Source organism: Enhydra lutris, unplaced genomic scaffold, assembly GCF_002288905.1.
Source record: "Enhydra lutris kenyoni isolate GAN:26980312 unplaced genomic scaffold, ASM228890v2 scaffoldscaffold3, whole genome shotgun sequence".
NCBI lineage: Eukaryota > Metazoa > Chordata > Mammalia > Carnivora > Mustelidae > Enhydra > Enhydra lutris.
The window spans coordinates 71447419-71472937 of record NW_019154087.1 but is presented as its reverse complement, the minus strand read 5'-3'; the positions used below and the strand labels follow the sequence as shown (position 1 = coordinate 71472937).

General features: G+C 48.0%; 1 protein-coding gene across 3 annotated transcripts; it reads left to right on the top strand.

Moving 5' to 3' along the window:
• The first annotated feature begins 848 nt into the window (after positions 1-848).
• Positions 849-25088, top strand: LOC111156803 (tripartite motif containing 35). 3 transcript variants are annotated; one of them, XM_022517871.1, is made up of 6 exons: positions 849-1301; positions 13440-13535; positions 17108-17338; positions 20348-20370; positions 21181-21299; positions 22604-25088. In XM_022517871.1, the coding sequence occupies exons 1-6, from the start codon at positions 867-869 to the stop codon at positions 23179-23181; spliced, it is 1482 nt and encodes a 493-aa protein (XP_022373579.1). In that variant the 5' UTR covers positions 849-866; the 3' UTR covers positions 23182-25088. The 3 variants fall into 3 exon arrangements, with proteins under 3 accessions (XP_022373579.1, XP_022373588.1, XP_022373597.1); XM_022517880.1 differs by lacking the exon at positions 13440-13535; XM_022517889.1 differs by lacking the exons at positions 13440-13535; positions 20348-20370 and having other exon boundaries at positions 22604-22734.
• Positions 25089-25519: the final 431 nt, after the last annotated feature.

Genomic DNA, 25519 nt, shown 5'->3' with positions numbered 1-25519 from the left:
GTGATCAAACTGAGGCAGGAATGGGGGGCTGGGAGAGCCAGGCTTGCTACAGCAGGCAGGCATTCAGCCGCTGCTCGATTTCCACCGCTCAGGTAGCAGCGATCGTCACTCTGCTTTAACGGGGGCCGCCTCACGTAGTGAGCGCTTTCCGGGATTCGTCCAGTTCAGTCCTCGCGTCTCACGTAGACAAGGGACGGGATCACCATTTTACTCACGAGGAACAGATTCCGAAAGACTGTGACCTGCCCACTTCTGCAACCCCGAGACAGGTCTCTGGAGAGGTCTTCCCGGACCCCCTTCTCTCACCTGGTTCCTCTTTACTCCAGGGCACAAGAGTAAGACTGGCCAATCTAAGTGAACAAGAGTGCAAGGGCAGCGACACAGAGGAGACTCAGCCTCTACTTCGGAACCAGGACCGGGAGAGCTCGCTCTTCTCCGACCTCGCGGACCTGAAACTCCCAGGGAGTGGCTGAGGAAGAGACGCCTCAACTTCTTTTCGTATTTCAAATCGGAAATAGGTTTCCGATGACACGGAAGCCCTGCCGCACAACTGGGGCGTTTCCTTCTCCCTAAACCCGGCCAGGCCGCAGAGGACCGGCAAGGAGCGGAGAGGACTAGCGGGGACCGGCGGGGGCCGGCGAGGACCGCAGAGCGCAGGGGTCCGCCCCGCTCTTCCGGGGTTTCCTACGTCGATCGGAACTGAGGCGGAGCCTCCAGAGCGCGCCCCTCGCGATTGGACGGCGCTGCTGTCGCTCAGCGCTCAGAACGGAAGGGGCCGGGCGCCGCTCTCCGCGGGGTCCCGGAGCCTCCTTGCTGGTGGGAGGGGTGGGGCCAAAGTTGTAGGTTTGGATCCCGCCACTGCGGGTATGGAGCTGGGTCCCGCTGCGTCCCCCGGGCCTTCCCGCTCCTTCAAGGAGGAGCTGCTCTGTGCCGTCTGCTACGACCCCTTCCGCGACGCCGTGACTCTGCGCTGCGGGCACAACTTCTGCCGCGTGTGCGTGACCCGCTGCTGGGAGGTGCAGGTGGCGCCCACCTGCCCGGTGTGCAAGGACCGAGCGGCCCTCGCCGACCTGCGCACCAACCATACCCTCAACAACCTGGTGGAGAAGCTGCTGCGCGAGGAGGCCGAGGGCGCGCGCTGGGCGGGCCACCGTTCCCCGCGACTCTGCCGCCCGCATCGTGGCCAGTTCAGCCTCTTCTGCCTCGACGACAAGGAGCTGCTGTGCTGCTCGTGCCAGGCCGACCCCCGGCACCAGGGGCACCGCGTGCAGCCGGTGAAGGACACTGCCCACGACTTTCGGGTAAGAGCGGCAGTGTGCGGGAAGTCGCCGAGCGCGCACGTGGCGGCCGGGTCCGGAAGGCAACTCAGCATCTCTGACCACCCCCCACCCCCGTCCCCCGCCGCTGCAGCCTGCCGGACCTGTGCGCCCGGGCCAGCCCCTCGTCCTGCGGCTAGGACCCCCCGGCGCTCCGACTCGGCTCACCTACAGACAGATCGACCCAGGGGCCTGGGATGGGTGAAGAGGGAGTGTAAACAGGAAGTGTGGGAACGGGGGTTACACGATGCTCCCAAGATGCCCCCTGACCCACTTCTGAAGGGCTGAGGCTCTGCACCCTCTATGCCGGCAGGGTGTGGCCCGGGCCCGGGTGAGGAGGACAGGTGTGGGTACCGCCCAAGAGTCTTGAAGCTTGGCTCATTCAAGTTAGAGGTGTGGGAGTCCCAAGACCTGGCCAGACATGTGGAGACTCAAGGTCTTCCAAAAGGGGTCACATACTTCGCGGAGCTGGCCCTATGTGTTATGTAGGAGTGGAGAGGCTGTTGGCTTTGGCTGGCTGATTTATTCTGGGTCCCTCTCAGCACCTGAGTGCCTAGCGTTCTTATAGCTATAAAGTGACATAGGAAATATTTTGGTATAGAAGTAACATGGAGACTACTTGGGTATAAGAAGGAAAAATGATCAGAAAACAAGGATTAGCCAGTTTAGGAATTTTCAGTTTTTGACCTTAGCCCATAGTAAGTCCATGTTCTGACCTTAGCCCATATTTTTTCCATTGTGATGGTAAGGTCCTGTGTATGTATCACTTGAAACAAAAGCTCTGTGAAAACGTCTGTTGTACTCTGGCATTTTCTGTTATTTTTATTTACTGTTTTATTTAAAAGATTGCAGAGGGTGTGAAACACCAATTTATTTACTCGCCTGCTAACACATGGGTCAGACCTGTTGATTAGCTGGTAGGAAGCTGAGTGTATTGAAAAGGAAGCACTGTAAGTACCCCTAATGCTTGGTCTCCAGACACTGTTTTTGTTTTGTTTGTTTTGTTTTAAGGCCTTTCTTAAGAAATATCGAGAGTTGGTTAGATTTTCATACACATTTAGACAGAGTTCAGGTGGAGGGGAATGTCATCCGTATGCATGTATGAATACTCTAGTAGCTTGCCAAAAGGATAAGCCTATAACTCCTGTTACCTTATTTAACAGTGGTCCACAGCAGTGCTTTTCCCCATTTCCACTGGTGGAAGTGCCAGGTCCTGATTTGGGACAGCTGAAGTAAGTGCTGGCATTCTGTGGGCTGGGGTCGAGGTAGGGGGGGGGCACCATGGATCAAGTCATGACCAATCAGCATGGGGCTGTCACAAGTACAGATCAGGAAGATGGGTAGGGGTCAAGGCCAGGAGCACTAAGGCAGAACCCCCAGGTCTGGGCTAATCCAGGATTCAAGATGAGTGAGTCGGGTGCCGGGAAGCATATAGGGTCTAATGACAACTTCCTATTCCTTCAGCAGGTGCCTTGTATTGCTGGGTCCCAGGGATACTGCAAGGCATGTGATAAACAACAGTTCATACCTTCAAGGAGTTTCAAGCAGAGACCTGAGGGATGAGGAGGTGTTAGCGAGGCAAAGAGAGTAAGGGAGGGTGTTTCAGCCAGAGGCAGCAGCATACATAAGGGTCCAGAAGCTGGGAGGCCTGGCTTTCTGGGCACTAAGAGAATTTCCGAGTAGTTAAAATAAGGGTGGAAATGCAGAAGAACCCATGAGGCCTGAGGCTTGGCCCTTATCCTAAGGACTATACAGAGCAGTAGAAGGGTTTAAGCAGAGGGATGATGCAGTCAGATTGATGGGCACCCAGGGCGCTGTACGAGGAGGTAGGGAGTCCAGTCTGGAAAGATCTAAGGAGAATGCAGCCCAGGTGTGCTCAGTGTCATGCTCAGTGTCACATCAGTGCGTTAGACAGCTGTGTATCAAGGGCTTTTGTGTTGTGTTGTGTTCTGGGACCTGTGAGGGGAGCTGAGGCCGCAGAGTAAGACAGAGCCCTTGCCCTGTGGAGCTCACAGCGTATCCAGGCAAGTCAGACAGTCAGTAGACAAGCTGTGCTGGCTAGCTGGGCGCAGAGCAGTCTGGGAGGCGGGAGCTGGGAGAAGAGGCTGAAGGAGCTGCTGTCACATGCCGTGGGGAGCTCTGAAAGCTTGAAGATGGGGATTTCATGGTGCGATGTGTGCTTAGAAAGATCACTCTGGCAACCACGTGAGGAGTTGGATGAAAGGAGTAACCATGCCGGCCAGCACTTTCGGAGCTCTTACTGTGTGCCATGCGCTCATTTAATCCTCACAAAACCCCTGTGAGGCTGTGTATTAGTTTCCTATCATTGTGGTAGTACAGTGCCACAAATGTGGCAATTTAACAGCACAGATGCATTTTCTCACAGTTTCGGAAGTCAGAAGTCCTAAAATCCAGGTGTTGGAGACTAGGAGAGAGTTTATTTCCCTGCTTTGCCCAGCTTCTAGAGGCCCCCTCCTCCACCTTTAAGGCACATCATTCCAACTTCTGCTTCTGTTACCCGTTGTCTTCTCTGACTGACTCTACTAACTTCCTCCTTCTTCCAAGGACCCTTTGATTACATTGAGCCCACCGAGACAGTTCAGGATAATCATCCATCTTAAAATAATAATTTAATAACATCTGTAAAGTCCTCTTTGTCATATAAATAATTTGTCATATAAATAATACATTCACAGCTTCTAAGTTCTAGGATGTGGACATCTTCATTCAGCTTGCCACAGATACGTACTATTCTCCCCATTTTACAGACAGTGACACTGAGTCTCAGGTTAAGTAACTTGTCCAAAGTCCCAGAGCATATTACATGGAGTTCACCTGGGGCCTTGTTCAGCCCCTACTCTGGTCATGGACTTTGAGAGAAACTTCTCTGGTCCCCAGGTACAACTTTCTGAGCTGGCTATCTGTTCTGGGAGCTGTGGGGCAGCGGGTCATGTGTGGATATTTAAGAGGCTCGAGTGGACGAGGACCACTGTCCTGCGCGTGGGTGCCTGCACTGTGCCAGGCACATGGTGTGTTCAGTAGAGGACTGAGGAGTCCTAGCCCCTGGCTTCTTGGAGTCAGAGAGTCATGATTGAATACTAATCACACGGACATTCCTGGGAGGGACAGTACAGCAGGTGACAGGTGGCTGTAGCAAGGCACCTGCTCTTGTGTGGTGGGGAGCGATTTCGCAGAGACCTGAAGGCTCCAAAGGTTCACTGAGTGCCGGGGTCCCAAGCAGCGCTAGTGGGGCAGAGGGCATGGTACGTAGGAAGCCAGAGACGTTTGGGCCAGGAATGAGGGCATTCAGGACAGGTCCCAAGGGCCATCTGGGGCATGTGAGAGATCTAAGATTTTGTCCTAAGGACAGTGGGGCGTGAGGGAAGGAACCGCTGAGATACCAGACAGGCTGGAAATGTTGAGACCAAAATGCTGAGGTACGTGTTGGAGCTTGAAGGGACAGCCTTTGGCCTATGTTTATCAAACTTGAACAGGGAAACGCTGTTGCAACACTGTGACTTAAAATATATGCCATACATACAAATGCTAAGCTAGCGTGAATTCCTCTTGCTTACTGCACATAGAGGCAGTAAAACGACAATAGCAACGGTTTACAGATAAAGTGCAAAGAAAATCCGTTGAATTCTAGTTGAAATATTCATCACCGGGCCTTATTTGGCTGAAATGAAAGCACTGCTCTGGGCGGCTGTGAGGCCTGTCTGACGATACTTGTCAGACTGACAATACTCCTTAACCCTCTTCTAAGTGGTTACTTGATGTGCCGATCTAAATTTCCCTCTTTGCAGATCCGAATCTTTCCCTGTGATCAGCCAGACTTCATTCAGACCTGGCACATCCTTCACCCGTTCAGTGTGCTTCTGCTCATTCTATCCTTATGAGGCCAGGACAGTGAAAGTAGTGTAGTTTGGCATCAAGGAAGTTGTTAACAAATATGGATGCTGGCACTGAAGTTGTAGGAACTGAAAGCATGTGTCAGCACTGTTTATAAGGCGACTTGAAAAAGGTTTACTGTAGTTTTTTTTGGGGGGGGGTGGTCATTGAATGAAAACCCTAATTGAAAACTCTTGTGGAAAACTAGCAGATCCCTAAACACAGGCCCAGAGCCACGGGGCACTGTGAGGAGAGGATTCTGTTTTACTAGTGAGAAATCAGAAACTTGGAGAAATGCAGCAGTTCCTGGCATTGGCAGGGAATGGGGAAGGTACGTCTAGGATTAAAACTTAGATTTCCTGACTCCCTGTCTGGCATTTGCTCAGCCTTGCATCATCAAAGCAAGCCTGCCCTGATCTCCTGCCAGGTCCCTGCCTTGTCCAGATCACTTTCTTAGCCATCCCATGGCTCTGACATGAGAGCCATTCTCTGCCCTCCAGGCTCCTCCTGCACCAGCCCCAATCCCAATCCATTCCCCGTCTGGGGTTCTTCTTAGAATCAGTCTGGCCAAATCTTACCTAGGAATGTTCCATATTGTCCTAAGTCTGCCTCCCCTTGCAATTCTTTCCACCATTTTCCCAACTGTGCCCTCCCATCTGGATCCCCCCTTATGGGCCAGGCGCTACCATGTTCAAGTTGCGTGGACATTTACTGCTTGCTTGATAAGGCAAGTACCCAGGGCTGGGGGCTTACTGAACACTGCTCAGTGAGGGTCCTGAGTCATGGGACCCTTGCACTAGGCACTGTTGTGGATCCCTGCTTCATGAGGAGGACACAAACACCAAGGGGAAAGGAAGATCAGGAGACTGGGTTGGGGTTAGATAAGAAAGGGATCTGGGCGAGATCAAGTTGTCTTGGAGGCATTTATGCCATCCGTGTAAGAAACCTGAGGAATTGACAGTAGGAGAGTTAAATTACCCACCCCTGAGTGGCACCTAAGAGTGGTGAGAGCCAACACATGCCTGGCACGCTCTTGGAGAACTTTACATGGATTCACTAGTGGGAGCCTCAGAACAGTCCTGTGAGCGAGGTAGTCTCATTCCTCTTGGCCACAGGAGGAGATGGTGCAGAGAAGAGAAGGAATTCACTCAGAATCATCTGCTGCTAAACGGAGCAGGTATTTGAACTTGAGGGCCCATTGTCAGAGCTCTTTGCTGCTATGTCTGTCTGCCTGAAAACAAGTGTTTGATATACGTGGGGAAAATGACAAGAGCAGAGGCCTAGAAACCCTGGCGATGAGCTAGGTAAGCATGGACAGAAAACTGCATTTCTTCATTTTCACAGTGAAGTTGGAGAGTCTGTAGACGCTTCCATGCCTTCATTTTTAAGGACTGGAGCCTGATTGCCAATGAGAGAGCAAGCTTTTGCCAAAGTCCTCACCAGTGGTTAGTGACAAAGACAAGGGTATAAATCAGGTCTCCTAACTTTCAGTCCAGGAGGCGGTGTGGCGTAGTGGAAAGAACATAAGGGTTTAGTGGACTCATTGACTGGGCAGGTTGGTAGCTGAGTGTCCACTTTGTGCTGAACATGGGGATATGCGTGGATAGGACAGTTGCTACCCTTGCAGGGCAGGCGTCCTTTGCTTCTGTGAAGGTTTATTGAGCACCATTGTGCTGGGCCAGAGGACCTGCCCTTTTTTGGAGCCCGCAGCCTTCCCGGGAAAGTGAGGTGATTGATTATCTAGCGGTAATGAGTGGGGTGATAGAGGTGTACCTGGGAGCTATGAGAGCCCACGGGGTGCACCCGAGCTCTACTGGGGAGATCAGAATGGCTCTCTGGAGGAATTGAAGGGAGCCTGAGCTGCGTTTTCTAAGCCTTGTTGAGATAGTTGGGTGGTGCAGACAGGAATTACAAGCAACAGCATATATAGGGCCTTGGAAGTCAGAAAACCTGGCTTGGGCTGGATAGCCCTGGCTGCAGGTGTGTGGTGATGATCGTGGGAAATAGTATTTATTCTTTCTCTTACCTGGGCCTTTCCCATTTTCTGTTACATCACACAGCACCTGTGTTAATGGATATTTTGGGCAAAACAATTTTGTAAAATCCTTAGGGTAATAAATACACCCTTGAAATGTGTTGCTTAAGCAAATTGTAATTTTTTAAATAAACGATGTAGACTATAGAATCACATTCTGAATCCTTTAGTGTAAATAAAAAACTTCCTGTTTTGCATGTTTATAAATAAGTAATCCTGAGTGTTGTAATTTGAAACTAAAATCACAGCTCACTTGCTGTTTTGGGCTTGGGGTCTGGGTGATGCTCTGCATCTGTCCTGAGCCAGTTAGCTCCATCCAGGCTGGGGATGACCCGTATTCTTCCAGACCAGGCTTCATAGCAGAGCCCCCTCCAGTCAGCGGGCAGCTTCTGCCTGTTCAGCGCATGCTCTGGCCTACGTGCAGTCCCTGAATGGTCCGTTTGAGTGGATACACGTATGCTTAGGGTTAAAATCAGAGTATCTAAAGCAAACATGAAAAGTGTACTGTTTAGATTCATTTGAATTCATACTGTTTAAATACAGTATTTCCTAGATTAACCACTAAATGCATGGAAAGGGAAAAAGTGGAATAAAACACACATGGTCAATCCCAAAAAAGGGGAAGAGAAGGAAATACTGAACAAGTGGGGCAAGTAGCGCAGAACAAGGTGGTAGGTTTAAGTGCAAATGTACCTGATAATTATGTTAACTCTTCCAGTTAAGTGACAAAAGTCAGCTAGATAAGAAAACAACCTAGTTCTGTGCCGCTTTGATAGGAATCGCAAGTAAAATGTATAAGGTTAGGAAGGAGGGAAACTACAATGGCATGATGTGCAGATGATATAATTGCATATATCTGCATAGGAATTTCTGTTGCAGAGAATATAAAAAGATGCTACAGATAAATTATGTATATAAATGAGTTTAGAAGAATGCTGGTAGCAAAATCACCTTGAAAATCAATTGTATTTCCGTACATCAGCAAACATAAAAAAAGATATAGTATAAAGCAATATATATTGTTAGTATCTAACAATAAATGTAACAGTGCAGACATCTGACAGAGAAAGATACATAATTTCATTGAGAGATATCAAAGACTAAGTGGCAAAATACCATGTTCATAGATTAAGAGAATCAGTATTTGATGTCGGTTATCTCCAGACTGATCTATAGAGTCAGGATTGTGCTAATCACCACATGACATTTTGTGGAATTTGGCAAGCTGATTCCAATATTTTTATGAAAACTAAGAAAGCTGGGCACCTGGGTGGCTCACTTGGTTAAGTCTGCCTTCAGCTCAGGTCATAATCCCAGGGTCCTGGGATCAAGTCCCTCACCCAGCTGCTTTCTCCCTCTGCCTGCCAGTCCTCCTGCTTGTGTGCATGCACTCTCTCTCTCTAATAAATAAAATCTTGGGAAAAAAAACAAGATAACTCAGCCAATGATTGCCAAAACATTCTTTAGGAGACATTTAGCTCTTAGTTTATCTTAACAGCTGTCAAAGTTAAGACTGTGTGATGTTGGCAGAAGACGGTGGGTCAGGGGAAGAGACTAGAGAAACATCTGTTTGATGTATGGAGTGGTGGCCTGTACATCAGTGGGGAAGGCTTAGTACTCTAAATAATGGTTCTGAGGCAGCGAGCTCCCAGGTCACATCATTCACGGGATAAACCGCAGGTTATCCACGTTGGACCTAAATGAGAACGAAAGCCGGAAAGCTTAAATAATACAGGAGATAATCTTTGTGACCTCAGGATATGGAGGGGTTTTTTTGTTTTTGTTTGTTTGGCTTGTTTTTTTAAGCAGTTTGGGAAGGGAGGAGGTATTTTTAAAACAAACCAAAGAGCCCTAATTCTAAAGGAAAAAAACTGATAAATTTGACCATATTGAAATTAAGAAATATAAATGATACAATAGAGTGTACTTATTATATATCTAACCCATGGAAGACATATATTGCACATTTATAATAAATTGCTTCAAACCAGTAGGAAAATGACAGGCAACTCCATTGAAAAATGGTCAAAAGGTTTGAACAGGTATTTAAGAAATAAAGATCCAAGTGGTTAATAAACATTTTTCATTAATATCACGTGTGTGGTATAAACTGGTACAGTTGCTTTAGAAAACAGTTTGGCATGATCTACTAAAGTTGAAGATACACATGTTTGTGGCCCATTCCTGTCCCCAGGAATATTTTGCACAGAGACAAGTGTACGTGTGGGCCAGGAGATGTATCTAAGAAGGTTCATGCTATCTGTGTTACTTGAAGATTGTAAATGGCCCAGCTCTCCATGAACACCAGAATGGGTAAATGATTGTGGTGTGTTCATACAGTGGCATACAGTGCAACAATGAATGATAAACTCAGATGCAATAATGTGTTTGAATCCTACAAACCTTAATGTCAAGGTAAAGGAAACAAGACACAAAAGAATGCGTACAGAACGGCTCCATTAATACAAAGTTAAAAACCGCACAAAATTAAAGTATATTGTTTAGATTAGGGATGTGTACATGGGTGATAGAACTCTGAAGAAAGGCAGGGAAATGCTATACAAACTAGGACCTTTGTTTCCTCTGACAGGAAGAAGGGGATAAGATTGAGAAGGGACACGTCCTGGCTGTGATTCAAAGGTGTTCTGTTTATAACTACTTACGGCACATTTATGTATATTTAAGGCACATTTATGTTTTATGCCAAAGCAAATAAATTGCCAAAAATAAGAGATTGAAAGGTAAAAAACAACTCATTGAACCTGAGAGAAATTGAAGGGATTTCATTGAGGAAGGAACGCTCTAGATAAGTGACAAGAAAAGGCTAAAACTTCTAAAGTTTTCATTTTATAGGCTTTAAGATCTTTGAGGTATACTATATACAATAAGAGGCAGGGATCTTAACTGTTGCATTTGAAGAGTTGTAAGCGTTACACAAACATGGTACTTGCCTCTCCAAAGGATATACAGAACATTTCTGTCACCTTGGAGAGCTCCCTTCTTCCCAGCCAGTCCACCAGGAGGCAACCCACCTTCTGATTTCCGTCGCCATATATTAGCGCTGCTGTTCTTGAACTTCTTGTAAATGGAACGATACCATGTATACTTTTTTGTATCTGACTTCGTTCTGGCAAAATTTATATATATATATATATTTATATATATTTACATATATGTAAACTTATGTCAATACGTATAAACATGTTAATATGTACAAGTACATGTATGTATATATTTATATATGTGAGTATATAAATTCATATATATATACACAAACTTGTCAATGTTACATGTGTCACTAGTTCTTTTGTATTGCTAAGTAGTTTTCCATTATATGAATATACCATAATTTATCCATTTTTCAGTGGATATTTGGTTAGCTTCCAGTTTAGTTGTAGCCATTAGTCTTTAAAATGTGTTGTTTAGTTTGACATTTATGGGAAGAAACTCATTAACATGTTAGGTTATTGAAGGAATTGGGCAAAGTATTGACAGAATTATAAACTTACTCTAGAACTAAAAACTGACAACACATTTGGGAATAAGATGACACTTTCAGAAACATTAAGGGTAGGCAGACAAACATAGTACCAGCTTTCCTCATGAGATAGGATGTGTGGTGTGGCTAAGAACATGGCCTTTATTGTTGGGTAAAAATCCTGGCTCTGCTGAAGTCTAACTGTATAATTTTGGCAAGTTACTCAACAACTCTGGGCCCTCTTTTCTCCTCTGTGTAAGAAGCGAGTAGTGCCTGCCTCACAGGAATGTAAGAATTCAGTAACATCTCTCCTGAGGGCTTAATTTAGTGCCGGATGGCATAGCGCATGTGCAGTAGTAACAGCTTGTTACTAATGGAATCAGTGGTGGATCTCATCAACTCGCCTCAGAGAAGGGTCATTTGGGGGTTGGTCTTTGCTGCATTACACCAGAACTGTCCAGGTGCTTCAAGAATTCGGGAGAGGACACGGACTGTCCCCCTACCCCTGCCTCCCGCACCACCACTGTCTTTATCCACCTGTAGATCCCTAGCTGTCAGGGTTGAAGGCAGAGTTCTGGGCTGCATTGTTTTGGGGCCAGCACACCCCCTGGGTAATATGTGTGGGCAGTTGCTTCATTCCTTTCATCCATGCTTATTTGGCAAATCAGAATTGTTTCAAAATTTATTATATGACTTTGTAACAGAACATCTTTTCCCACAAAACATAAGGATGATATTTCACTGGCCTTGTGGGATATTCATACCCCACTTTTTGCTTTGAGGAGACACTTTAGAGATGTCATACTACAGAAAACAAAAAGATCTTTTATGTATACTCAAGAAGATCATAAAAGTGGCCAGAATGAGTAGAAAAGAAGAAACCTGCAGAAGATAGAGATCATTATTTTCTGGAGTACGGCAGTTAAAAGAATGGGCTGCGGAGCAGGACAGACAACCTCGTTATTGCTGCAAAACAAATTATCTCCAAAAACAGTGGTTTAAAACAAACAGCTATTACTTCATGGTTTCTGTGGGTCGAGAATCTGGGCAAGACATAATTGGGCTTGTCTGCCTCAGATCTCTCCCGATGCTCTGGTCTCATCTGAAGGTTCAAGTAGGCCAAGGTTACCATTCTAGCTCACTCAGTCGAGTGGCTGCTGGTTGGAGGCCATCCTCAGTTCCTAGCCCTGTGGGCCACTCCACAGGCTGGATCACAACGTGGCAGGTGGCTTCCATCCAGCTGAGCAAGCAGTGGCGGGGGTGAGAAAGGATGTGCATAGGCTTAGTCACCTCGTCTCAGGCGATATCCCTTTGCTGCTTTTGCCACATTGTGCTGGTTTGAAGCAGGTCATCACATCCAGCCCATGGGGAGCAGATTCTACTGGGGCATGAATCCCCAGAGGTGGGGACCACTGGGACCATTCTAGAGGCTGCCTCCTTCAATCTGCCCTTTGTTCCCCAATGGTTCCTGTTCCCCTAGCATTCAGAATACACTCCCTCCCTCCCAAGATCCCCAAACTTCTTACCCTGTGACAACATCAGCTCCTGATTCTTGTCATCTGAATCAGGTCCAGGTGGGGATGAGGCTTTTGAGGACAAATCTCTGTTACCTATTGCTGTATAACAAATGTCCCCCAAATTTGGAATCTTCAAGCAATAGACTTTCCTATCTTACAGGAGGGAAGGATCACCAGGGGCCATCCTGGAGGCTGCCTACCACCACTGTCTAGGTTCATGTCCTTATCCTGCCACATACTAGCTGTGTGCTCATGGGCGAGTCACTTCCTTTTATGTGCTTTTGGGGTGGGTTTTTTTTTTTTTTTTAATTTATAAAATGAGGCTAATCATATTACTACCTAATAGGGATAATGTGATGATTAAGTGACATAATTTGTGAAGTAATTAGCATATTCTCTGGCAGATAGTAAATGCTCAATAAATGCTAGTCACTTGTAATTAATGCCACTAGAATTGTTACTGTTTTTCCAAAGGAAAACTTGGTAAGCTTTCTCAGAATTACGAGAGAAAAGGATAAAGATGGAAAGAAATGGCTAGACCTTGAATACAAAAGGGAGGAATCCAATCTCAAACTGGTAGTGGTTCTTCAAGGAGTCCAAGGAGATCAGAGCACTAACAGTTAAGTTTAAAAAAACAAAACTACTAAACCAAAAGGATTTGATTAAAGCAGTGATTAAAGTATTTTTCGTGTCCCATGCACTGTTGGAATATTGCAATAAGGTAGGGAAGTGGGGAGACAGGTAGTTTAGATAAGGCCCTGTAGGAATAACTGGATCGACCTGGAATCAGATCTGTCCAGTTTAGAAAGTCATGAAGAGAGCCTGTGAGCACATGGTCTGTATAGTGGAAACTGCTCAGGGGTTCATGGACAGCCTGGACTGGCTGTAGGCCGGAGTGGGATGCCCTTCTGAGTTGTACTGTGGCTAGCTTGAAAGGGAATGGGTCATTTATCTCCTCCACCATGTCTCCCCATCTGTACCAGGTATAAAACAAAGGGGCCGGTTTGAAGGGTTTGAGAGCCTTTAAGCTAAAAACCAGAGTCAAGATTAGGGTTACGCCCTGCAGCCTGTGGACAGACGGGTTGAGTAAATGTGGTTGAGCTGTACCCACACTGAAGTGGGATTCCAGTTGTAAATGGAGTATGTCCTCCCCCTGCCTGGCCTCCAGCCCTGATGTTGCTCCTTCTCAATCCTCATGGCAGGCCAAGTGCAGGAACATGGAGCATGCGCTGCGGGAAAAAGCCAAGGCCTTCTGGGCCATGAGGCGCTCCTACGAGGCCATTGCCAAGCACAATCAGGTGAGTGCTCTGGCTGGGCCGGGAGATGAGGGATACCTGGTGCCTTGGGGGAATTGGTGGGGGGAAAGGCTAGGGTGGGCGGGCCCTGGCTGTGGCTGTTGACACAGAATCAGCCTTCTCTAACCCTGAGGATCTAGCATAGTCCTGTCCTAGGTAACTGATTGTGGTGGCACTGCCGTGGCCTAAGTGGCTGGGCGTGGCCATGCCATCAGCTGTGGGAAGGGGGAACTTTAGCACATGCTGCACTTGACCATCTACCCAGTTGCTCATGCCAACAATGACCTGGGGCTCTTTAGGAAGAGGGCTCTTCCCCTCTTCCTCCCCGGGTCCTCTCCCTCAGCAGTCCTGGCCTCTCTAACTGAAAATACATCACGTCCACTGGACGCTCTGTTTCCCCTGCCACCCTCAGTATTGGATGTGTCTCCATTGTTCCTCACCTGGCCTCCTACTTGGGCCCCAGGCTTTCGCTCTTGTTCTGCAGTCCATCTCCACAGAGTGGACTGATCTTTCTGAAAAATACATGGATTGCATCATTCCTCTGCCTAAAACTGTCGAGAGGCTTCATCACCCTTGCAGTCCAGACTCCTCACTGTGGCCTCCAGGGCCCTCGTCCAACCCCTGCCTGGCCCTCGGCTTCATCTCCTCCCATGCTTGGCTCCAGCCACATTGGCCTTCTTTCTGTCCCTCCAGGGAACTACATCTTCTCAGATCCTCCCATAAGGAGCAGCTTGGCATTAAGATCTCTGTTCAGACATCCCTTGGGAGAAGTGTTCCCTGATCACCCTCCCCAAGTAATTCTCCGCTTTACTTGCACTCATGTCTGCCTGTTTTTGATTTCTTCAGAATACTTCGTTACCTGCAGTTAACTTTTTTTACTTATTTTTTTTATTTGCTTCCAATAGAATATAATGAAGGCTACACTAATATGTGAGAGTGTTCTTGGCTCACAGTAGGTGATCAATAAATGTTTGTAAATTGAGTGAAGGAGTTGTCTCCCTTCTTTCCCCACCCTCCTTGTTTATACATATCATCCTCTCTCCCTCTGAGTGCTGTGTGGATGGGCAGCTGGGTTTCTGTCGGGTTGTGCTGGCTTTGCTCTCTCGCTCCCTGGGTGAGTGCTTCTGCTAAGTACTGCTCAGCTAAGAGCCCCCACCCCCACCCCCGGCCTGGGCTGCCTGGCACTCCCCGCCTGTGCCCGTGTGCCCGTGGGAGGGGACCAGGCTCGGAAGGCGCCTCACTAATCTCTGGCCATTGTCTGTCCCCTGAGCTGCAGAGCTGGTGGAACAGCAGAAGGAAAGATTGTGAAATGTTGGTGACCAGAGCAGTAACTGCAACGCAGAACTGCTTTCAAAGCCAGACCCCAGTCTCCAGGCCCATTCCCACCCCCTCTAAGCTAATCCCTCCATCTGTAAAAAGAGGACAATTCTGTCCTACTAGGAAGTTTATAAACATTCAGTTGGGATAATGCATGTGAAGTGCCCAACAGAGAAAAGCCCTTCACCATTTTTCATGTTTTATGGACCATTGAACTGCTGTGAGCGGCGGTTTTCACTTTTTCAGTGAAACCTTGTTATGTTGTCAGAGCCATTGCACGGTTGAGCTCCCGGTCCAGACGCTTAGTGACTGGCTTCCGCATGGCAAGTTGCTTTACCTGCAGGCACCGTGGAATCATGGAGCTTCACCTCTGTCACTCGAGTTCCTTTTGTGGTCAGCCCTGTTCCCCTGGCTGGCCTTGTGCCGGACTGCGGTGGTGGTGCCTGGGGCCTGTCCGTATGGCCAGGTGATGGCCCCTGTCTGCCCGGCCCAGGCACTGTGGCACTCTGATGTGGCCCCATGTGAAGATTCCAGGGTTCCCAAGTGATCCCTGCTTTTCCCCTAAACCCAGTCAGTGCAGGTTGATGAGGGAAGTGAAGGCTTTGAGTTTGCCCCTTTGATGTGAGGTTCCAGATTGCCAGCAGGAAGGGTGGCTGAACTTGACTTTACGCAGGTGAGGTTTTCCTGCCTGCTGGTCTTTATCTTCCTGTGCGACAAAAATCATCCTGGATTTCACTGCCTCCCACCATGCACAATCAGTCTCTTGAGCCTGGTATTTCGACAGTGCCATCTCTTCTCATTTGAATCTCTTTGTTAGTTTGTACACTGTTTTACAATTACAAAGCCATTTGTGTTTCTTCTGTGAATGCTTTTTTTTTTTTTTTTAAATATCTGTCTTTTCCCCTGGTGGATTCGTAAGAGTGCTTTGTATGTTAAGAAAAACAGTCCGTTACATGTTACATATATTTTTCCCAGTTTGTCATTTCTTTTCCAGTGAATCATTTTTACTTTTTTTGGGTCAGTTTCATTTTTTCAGTGACTATTTTGTCATCACACTGTGAGAACCGTGAACATATATATTGAACTTTCAGTCCGAAGATGAGATTTGTGATTGCTACAGCACAGATTTTGAGTTGTTTTTCCAGTGGTCCTCTTGGAATTGTATTTATGTATTTAACTTTATTAGTAGTCTCTTACCATTCAAAACTACTTCTGTTAATGTCTATTCAGTGATCTCATTTTTCTTTGAGGCTTCTCAGTTTTGTTTCTTTTTTAAAAAGATTTTATTTATTTATTTGACTGAGAGAGGGAACACAAGCAGGGGGAGTAGGAGAGGGAGAAGTAGGCTTCCCGCTGAGCAGGGAGCTGGATGTAGGGCTTGATCCTAGGACCCTGGAAACATGACCTGAGCCAAAAGCAGATGCTTAGCCGACTAAACCACCCAGGCATCCCACAGTTTCTCAGTTTTTTATTAGAAAAGGTCTTTTTCATTCCAAGATGAGTACTATTTCTCTGCTTTTTCTTTGAGTCCATTTATGGTTTTGTTTTAACTTTTTAAAAAAAAATTTCTTAACAAAAAATTATTTGATAGAGAGGGAATGAATGAGAAAGCATGAGTGGGGAGAGGGAGAGGCAGACTCCCTTTTGAGCAGGGAGCCCTGTGTGGGGCTCGATCCCAGGACCCTGGCATCATGACCTGAGCCGAAGGCAGATGCTTAACTAACTGAGCCACCCAGGCACCCGTTACAACTTTTTTTTAAAGGTTTTTGTAGTCATGATTAGGGGTACACATATTGGGAATGATTCAGCTTTAAAATAAATATTTCTACTCTTCTTTTGGTAAGTCTCTGGATCAGACAGATTTGAAGTCCCGAGATGGGAAGGCAGATAATTGTTAAAACTCGTTGTTATTTTCAACAGTTCATTTCTGTGATTCAGGATTTCTCTTGCTATGTTGCCCAGAACCAAGGTACAGAATATTGTGTGTTGAAGAGCTAGACAACAGGTGTCATCGATAAGCAGATTTGATTTGATTTTCTTAATTTATCGAGACAATTTCATTACGCTACGTGACTTTATACTTACAGATTTATGCTAATAAAACTGCATCTGTATGTTACCTGTTGGGGTTCCACCCCTGGTTTCTGTTGAAAAGAGAGCTCTATTGCTCGAATCCTGAGAGCCCCGAGGCCACGTGCTGCCTGAGAGTTTCCCTCTGAGCCTGAGCCTCCGTGGGCCCATCCTGCTCTGTGCTGTAGGTGGAGGCTGCCTGGCTGGAAGGGCGAATCCGGCAGGAGTTCGACAAACTCCGCGAGTTCCTGCGCGTGGAGGAGCAAGCCATCCTGGATGCCATGGCCGAGGAGGCGAGGCAGAAGCAGCGTCTGGTGGAGGAGAAGATGAAGCAGCTGGCGGAAGACACAGAAGCTCTAGCCCAGGAGATCGAGCGGCTGCAGGTGGAGATGAAGGAGGATGATGTTTCTTTTCTCATGGTGAGGGGCTCGCCGTCTGGCTTCAGGGACAGCGGGCAGGTGTTTGGGAGCCCACGGGGAGCCGGAGACCACCGGCCCCTGCCACCCCCCCAGTCTTCCCGCAGTGTTGGGGTGCTGGGCTGGAGGAGTCCCTGAAGGAGGTCCCCTGCCTGTCAGGAGGCCGAGGGGACTTTCAGCAGAGTGGACAGAGTTTCTGGGGGCCTTCTCGCTTCTTTCTGCCTCTCTCCTTTCCTTGTCCCTCTCCCTGCCTCTCGTACTCCTGCTCGCTCTCTCTTTGTTTCTTCTTTCGCTGCACCTCAGTACAGCTGAGTACCTTGTAAACAAGGTGGAAAAGTTGCAGAGGTAATGCTGGGTGCCCTGGAGACCTCTGGGTCCTCCCACTGTTAACACCTTATATCACCTCCTGGCACATTCGTCCGTAGAAACCCGACCTTGGTGCATTATAATGAGCTAAGCTCCAGACTTATTTAGAGCCCGCCAGTTTTTGCATTAATATCCTCCTTCTGCTCCAGGATCCAGTCCAGGGACCCATATCGCACTTAGTTGTCCCATGCCCGTGTCCACTGGTCTGTGACAGTGTCTTACTCTTGTTTTTCATGACCTTGGCAGGCCTGAGGACTGCTGATCAGGTAGCCTGTAGACTCTTCTCTCACTCTGGGTTTGCCTGATGTTTTGTTCATGATTAGATGGAGGTTATAGGATTTTAGAAAGAAGACAAACTAGAATATTCTAAAATTATACAATTATTTTTATTCTTAATTTAAATATGTTTTTCTGTTCTCTGTTGCTTTCTTAAGAAAAGGATGACTCTATTCTCTCTTTTTAAACTTACATGTTTAGTTCATTTTCTTTTTTACTTTTTATGTTTCTCACACCTCTGCCCCCCTCCTGCCCCCTGCCCATGAGTCTTAAGGAGATATGTCTGTAACTGGAAAGCTAGTTTGGAAATTGGAAATCAGTCAGGATAGTGAGCTATCTCCTTCACTTAGAGAACAGCTGAACTCTCTGGAAAGGGGAGACTTTGTAGAGTGGATTGAGAAGGGACAGATACAGCCTGCATTCGGGCCAGCTGTCACATCCTGGCTGGTGACTCCTGTGGGTTTTTCGCCTCACACAAAGCTTTGAACCCTCGTGTCTCCTGTCTCCAAAAGGCCCCTGATCATAAAATAATTTGGTGGGTTCTAAAAGCTGATTCTCTGCTGTTTCTGTTTAGGAAATTGGAAGCGGCCAGGACCCACTGTGCTTTCAGGGATGCTTTTATGACTTTTTAAAAATAATATAACAGCTTTATTGAGATACAGTTCTCACACTGTATAATTCACTCACTTAAACTGTACAGTCCAGTGCTTTTTACTCTTTGTTCACAGAGTTGTGCATCCATTACCATGATCAACTGTAGCACATTTCATCTCCAGAAACACAAACCTCATACCCTTAAGCTGTTGCCCTCCTGTGCCCGGCCCCCCACCCCCCACCTGCTACCGTTAGCCCTCAGCAAATGCTGATTTCCTTTCTGCCTCTAAGGATTTGCCTTGTCTGGACACTTCTGTAAATGATTTCCATCAGTGGAATCCGATCGTAGCCCTTTTGTGACTGGCTCCTTTCACTCAGCATGTTTTGAAACTCCATCCTGTCGCAGTGTGTATCAGGCATGGCTGAGTAATATTCCCTTGTACAGATATATTACGTTTTATGTGTACATTCATCAATTGATGGACGTTTGGGTCGTTTTTCTGAGCTGTTACAAATCACACCGCCATAAACATGCATGTGCAAGTTTTTGTGTAGACACAGGTTTTCCTTTCTCTTGGGTATGTGCCTAGGAATAGAGTCACTGAATCACATGGTAACTAGTAAGTGTTACTGTTTGAGGAATTGCCATAGGGCTTTCCAGGCGACTCCACTGGTGTTTATAGTCCCTGAGCAGTGGATGAGGACTAATCTCTCCCCATCCTTGCCAACACTGGTCTTTTTTTCTTTTTTCTTTCTTTCTTTCTTTCTTTCTTTTTTTTTTTTTTACTAGCCACTGCAGGGTGTGAAGTGGTATCTCATTGTGGTTTTAATTTTCATTTCTTCGATGGCTAATGCTGTTGAGCACCTTTTTGGGGACTTGTTGGCCATCTGTATATCTTTGGGGAACTGTGCATTCCAGCCCTGTGGCCATTTTTAAAATTGGGTTGCTTGTCATTTTGTTGTTGAATTACACGAGTTTTTATATATTCTGCATACTAGACCTTTTTCAGATACATGATTTATAAATAGTTTCTCCCATTCTTTGGGTTATTTGTTATTGTTGGTAGCTTCCTTTGAAGTACAGAAGCTTTTCACTGTGATGGAGTCCAGATTAGCTGTGTTTTATTTCCTGTTTGTGCTTTTGGTGTCATGCCTAAGAAACCATAGCCTAATCCAAGGTTGTGAGTTTTATAGGCTTAGCTCCACAATTAAGGCTTTGAGTTAATTTAAAAAATTTTTGTATATGGTGGAAGGTGGAAATCCCTGGTTCATTCTTTTGCATGTGGATATCAAGTTGTCCCAGCACCATTTGCCGAAGACCATTCTTCATCGAATGACCTTGGCACCCTATAGAAAACCAGTTGACAGTAAATATGAGGGTTTACTTCTCGACTTCCAGTGTCTTTCCTTATGTTAATACCACACTGTCTTGACTCCTATTGCTTTTAATACATTTTGGAATCAGGAAATGTGAACCACCAACTTTGTTCTTGTCCAAGACAGTTTTGGCTATTCTGGGTTCCTAGAATTTCCATGTGGATCTCAGGATCAGCTTGTCAGTGTCTGCAAAGAAGCCGGCTAGAATTTTGGTAGGAATTTTATTGACTCTGTAGATCTGTTTGGGGAGTTTTGCCATCTTAACAATGTTAAATCTTCTGATCCATGAACATGGGCTATAGGACTCATTTTGAGGTCAGAAACTTATGTGTATATGTGGTTTTGTTTTGTTCTGTTTTTTTCCCTGTATTTATGTCTCTGTCTTTTTTTCTCTGTTAGAAACACAAAAGCCGAAAACGCCGGTAAGTTGCCAAGGCTGGTGGAGGGGAGGGGAAGAGCAGGCAGAAATCCCAGGGGTGCCAGCCAGCTCCAGTGGCTCCAGGGCCAGGCAGGTAATGAAGCCAGCTGGGTGTAATACAGTGGGAGTGGGGGGGACTGGCCAGGGTGAGAGAGCCCTCTTTCAAGGCCTTCCACTTGGATTGGCACTGGTGAGGTGTTGTCCTCCTGAGTGTGGAAAATGACCACCCACTATGCGGGGAGAAAATGTGTCATCCTGCACACTGCTTGTGTTTCTCAGTGGGTCCTCCCAACACCTAGGCTTATCTCTTGATTAGCCCCTACCTCCAAGAGCCTCAGCACACACCAGTTTCTGTTGATGTCTGTTGGGTTCACGGTGATGAACTCTATCCCAGTCAGAGCTGCACAAAGATGGAAGAGAATGTTTAGGAGAGTAGTGAGTTTCCTGTCACTGGAGGTGTTCAAGCAAAGGCCAGTGTTACCTCCAGACATTGGGACTAGAGGACCCTTAAGGTCCCTTCTGCCTCAGACATCCCATGAGCAGATTCTCCCCACAAGGTTGGGCCCTGTGTCTGAGAACCTCCTATCCTATTTATATTTATCCCAGTGGGGGCAGGTCGGGCCTGCATTCTCAGTCCTGAGGAGCCGTGAGCTGCCTGGTTGGCCTCTGGCTCCTCTCCCATCAGAGCCCAGCCTAGGTCTGTTTTGGGTAGAGTGGCCAGGAATGAGTCCTGTTGTCTGTTTCCGGCTGACCTGGTTAGGCCCAGGATGCATGGCTCTGGCCCTGCCCACCTGGCCCAACTCTCCTTTCGCAGCCTCTTCTGCACCATGGAACCGGAGCCTATGCAGCCGGGCATGCTCATCGACATCTGCAAGTATCTGGACTCCCTGCAGTACCGCGTCTGGCGGAAGATGGTCACCTCTGTAGAATCTGGTGAGTGGGGAGTGTGGATAGGGGTTCCAGACAGGGGCAGTACTTCCTACGAGCCTTGTTTCTCCCAGCTTCCCACCCCATCGGAGCTTCTCCAGCCCCTTTCACACACAGTTCCCTTGGTGCCCCACCGCTCAAGCTCTCCTGGCAGACCCCGTCCTCTTTGGGTCCTGACACTTGGCCACCTCTGCAGGAAGAGGAGCTGGCTGCCCTCTCTCTCCAGAACTGTATCGTATGGATGACGAAAGCGCTGAGTGTTTGTGTCCCCTTCTAATTCATATGTTGAAGCCCTAACCTATGATGTGATGGCATTCGGAGATGATGGGGGCCTTTGGGAGGTGATTGGGACCTGTGAGGTCACGAGTGTGGAGCCCCAGGATGTGGTCAGTGCCTTGATGAGGAGAGGCACCAGAGAGCTGGCTTTCTCTGCCTCCCTCCCCTTTGTGAGGACACAGCAGGAAGGTGGCCGTCTGTGAGCCACGAAGAGGGCCTCACCAGAACCCAACCGTGCTGCACCCCGATCTCAGACTTTGGTCTCCAAAACTGTGGGAAAGACGTGTCTGTTGTTTGAGCCACTTAGTCTGTAGTATTTTTGTGTAGCAACCCAAGCTGATGGAGACCTCAGGATTTTAGAGGGAGAGCTGTCAGTGACCCAGAGGAATGTTACATGCTTCTCTCAGTCATCGAGGGAGTTGTGTGAGCACCGGGGTCCCTGCTTCTGTGGGTTTCCCGTGGCTGCCGTAACAAAGGACTGCACGCTGGAGGCCTACAGATGACCAGTTTACTTGCTCACACTTCCAGAGGCTAGAAGTCCAAAATGAAGATGTCAGCAGGGCCATGCTTCCTCTGAATCCTATAGGGAAAGCCTTCTTTGCCATTTGCTAGCTTCTGGTGTTTACTGGCTGTCCTTGGCTGGTGGCTGTAGCCCCATGATCTTGGTCCCTGTCGTCATCTGGCCTTCTCCCCTCACATGTCTGTGTCTCCTCTTTTTTGGCTAAGGACAACGGTCATACTGGGTTACCATCCCACTCAGCTCCTCTCTGATCTCATCTTAATCACGTCTGTGACCCCATTCCCACATAAGCGTGCCTTCCGAGGTACTGACATTCAGGACCTCAGCCTCTTTTTTGGTGGGGCACAGCTCAACCCAAAACACGGCCTCTCGGGCCCACACAGCTCCCTCTGGGCGCTGGGGCCAGGTGGGACACAGTGGGTCACTTTGGGGGGAATGGAGGCACTGCTGGCATGGCAGAAGGGCGGCCCATGAGGTTTGCTGATTTTTCCCCACTTCCTGCCTCTGCTCTCAGTGCCTTTCAGCTTCGATCCCAACACCGCAGCCGGCTGGCTATCTGTGTCCGATGACCTCACCAGCGTCACCAACCACGGCTACCGAGTGCAGGTGGAGAACCCGGAGCGCTTCTCCTCAGCGCCCTGCCTGCTGGGCTCCTGCGTCTTCTCCCAGGGCTCCCACACCTGGGAGGTGGACCTGGGGGGGCTGCCAAGCTGGCGGGTGGGTGTGGTGCGGCTGCGCCAGGACGCCGGTGCTGAGGGCCACTCACATAGCTGCTACCACGACACTCGCTCGGGCTTCTGGTACGTGTGCCGCACACAGGGGGTGGATGGGGACCACTGCATGACCTCGGACCCAGCCACGTCACCCCTCGTCCCGGCCATCCCTCGCCGCCTGCGTGTGGAGCTGGAGTGTGAGGAGGGCGAGCTGTCCTTCTACGACGCCGAGAGCCACTGCCACCTCTACACCTTCCACGCCCGCTTCGGGGAGGTGCGGCCCTACTTCTACCTGGGGGGCGCGCGGGGGGATGGCCCCCTTGAGCCTTTGCGCATCTGTCCCTTGCGCATCACCATCAGGGAGGAGTTGGATGTTTGAGACCTACCAGGAGCCTGGCCGTTGCTGCCAGGGACTTGCGTCGTGGTCCTGTTTTCTTTCTGTCACTCCCTCTCAAGCTGCGCTCACTTCCGTACCTCTGAGCCATCGGCCTCCTTGCCAGGATCTTCCCTATCGATCAGTCTTCTCCTCCTGTAGCTCCAGGCCCCAAGCTGCCTCCTTTGTTTTTGAAGTCATCCAGGGGACACCTCATTCCAGAGCCCTGGCACCTTCCGGGTGTGGATTTTCTAAACCCAAATTCCAGGATGTCTGGGGATAACACTGACTTCTATGGATGGGCCTGTTTTAGCATGTGGGTCTTACTATCTGAGTATGGTGAGGCCAGCAGATCTGGAGAGCCTACCATGGGAAAGAGTTTGTTATTTACAGTTCCCAAGAAGCACCAGAGCCACTGAGGAGGCAGAGGGAGTTGAGGGAGCACGAGGTGGGAGACTTTGTTACGGTTTTAGTGACAAGAACAGGCTTGGCAGGGGCTCTGAGTAGACAGGTTTGGGATCTGCTAGTTGGGATTAATTTTGGCAGGCTCTGGGGCTTAGGGGCTGCCCCCCAGTTGTTGCGGGTGATGGGACTGGGGACGGGTGATGGGACTGGGGACGATCTGGAGAGGAAGCAGTGGCCCTGCGGGTTAGAGTCCTGTGAGAGCCAGGTAAAGGAAGTGGTTGGGGGTTTAGTGGTCGGTTTGCATATGAACGGCTTGCTCCAAGTAGTTGGTTGCTCTCTCTGGAAATTGGCTAGTGCCAGAAGGAGCAGTTTCCCTGTGGTCAGAGTTTCTACAATACAGTTAAGAAAATCTGGTTCATACAGCACTGCTGCTGTGGCTTTGGAGCAGGCCCGGGGCCCCAGACTTGTCTGTCACTTTATACCAGTATGTTCAGACCTCTCCACAGAGTCCCCTCGCATCCCCCAGGGCAGAGGCAAGGCTGCCTGCAGGTCAGCTCTGATTTATCTGTTTACCTTTTTTGGACTATTTCCAAATAGTGACTGTTTGGACTATTTCAAACGCGATTTAAAAAAAAACCGCAGTTTGGACCCGTTCCTGCTATGGGCCTCCGTTTCCTCAGCTATAGATGAGATAGGAGGACTGGAAAATTACGTCCTATAGATGCTATGAAAGAAACAGCTCTGATTCATTCTTATAAAGTAATGAGAATGGAAGGAAAAAGGGGTCCTTTTCAGTGAGGACGTAGGAAAGGGAGGAAACGGTCCTGGGGAGTGGTGGGGGGTCCCTCGCTTAGCCTTGCTGGCCTCAGCCTGCTCCTGTATCTATTCCCCTGTGTGTTTTCACCCTGATTTCTTCTACCCCCTCCCTACCATGCCTACGGACCTCCACCTCCACCTCTTCTTCCTCCCATCTGCCTGAAGAGGATTTTTAATTGTCAGCCATCCCCCCCCAGGAAACAGCACAGTGAAAGGAAATACCGGCCTGTAGGGGTGGCGGTGTTCTCATGGGGGCATGTTCCCATCCGGAGGGCTCATGTTCTTTTTCTCCTGTCTGTGCCCCAGGTTCACAGAAAAGGACATTTTAAACAAAGGATGATTCAGAACTGTGAGGCGGTTTGATATGTGCAATTGGTAGGGGCTACAGGGAGGGACGCAGTAGGAGATGCCACCGGAAGAGGGGTACCGGGTCAGAATGTTGGTAGACTGGTGTGCGCAGGTCCTGCCTGAAGGCACTCGGGCTCAGGGCGCTCAGGGCGCTTCGGCGGCCAATATGTCTGAGACCAGTGTGCATTCTCTAAATATTTATCTAGCCTATCAAATACAATCTCTAGGATAATCCTGATCTGAAATTATTTTGTTAGTTACAATAAACTTTTTAAAAAGATTTTTATTTCCAACTTGCATATTGAAAAGGGGTTTCTGAAGAGGATAATTTGGATAGCCTGGACCTCTTTTTTTTAAAAAATAAAAATGATATTTGAGCTAAAACTCACTTTTTCTCTGGACATTTTCCTTTCTGTGTTCTCGTAAGCAAAAGTTCATCCATGACAAAGGTTCATCCAGGTTGCAGCATATATGTGACCTTATTCCCTTTTATGATCAGGTACCATGCCATTGTGTGGACATACAACGTTTTAGTTATCCATTCTTCAGCTCATGGGCATTTACATTGTTTCCATTTTTGGCCATTACAAATAATGTGTGGACGGATGTTTTGTGTGGATGTATGTTTGCCATTCTCTTTGGTATCTATCTACCTAGAAGTGGGTTTGGTTGTGCATGCATGACATCTGTTTAACCTTTGAGGAGCTGCTAGGCTGTTTGTCAAGGGAGCTGTGCCATCTTGTATTCTCATCAGAGGTGCACGAGGATTCCATTG

Bases quoted from the DNA above. Each gene is read 5' to 3' on its own strand.
- LOC111156803 (XM_022517871.1), top strand. From the start codon at position 867: ATGGAGCTGGGTCCCGCTGCGTCCCCCGGGCCTTCCCGCTCCTTCAAG. The intron at 13,536-17,107 runs GTGAGTGCTCTG...TCTGTGCTGTAG, and splicing joins CCATTGCCAAGCACAATCAG to GTGGAGGCTGCCTGGCTGGA. The intron at 17,339-20,347 runs GTGAGGGGCTCG...TTTCTCTGTTAG, and splicing joins ATGATGTTTCTTTTCTCATG to AAACACAAAAGCCGAAAACG.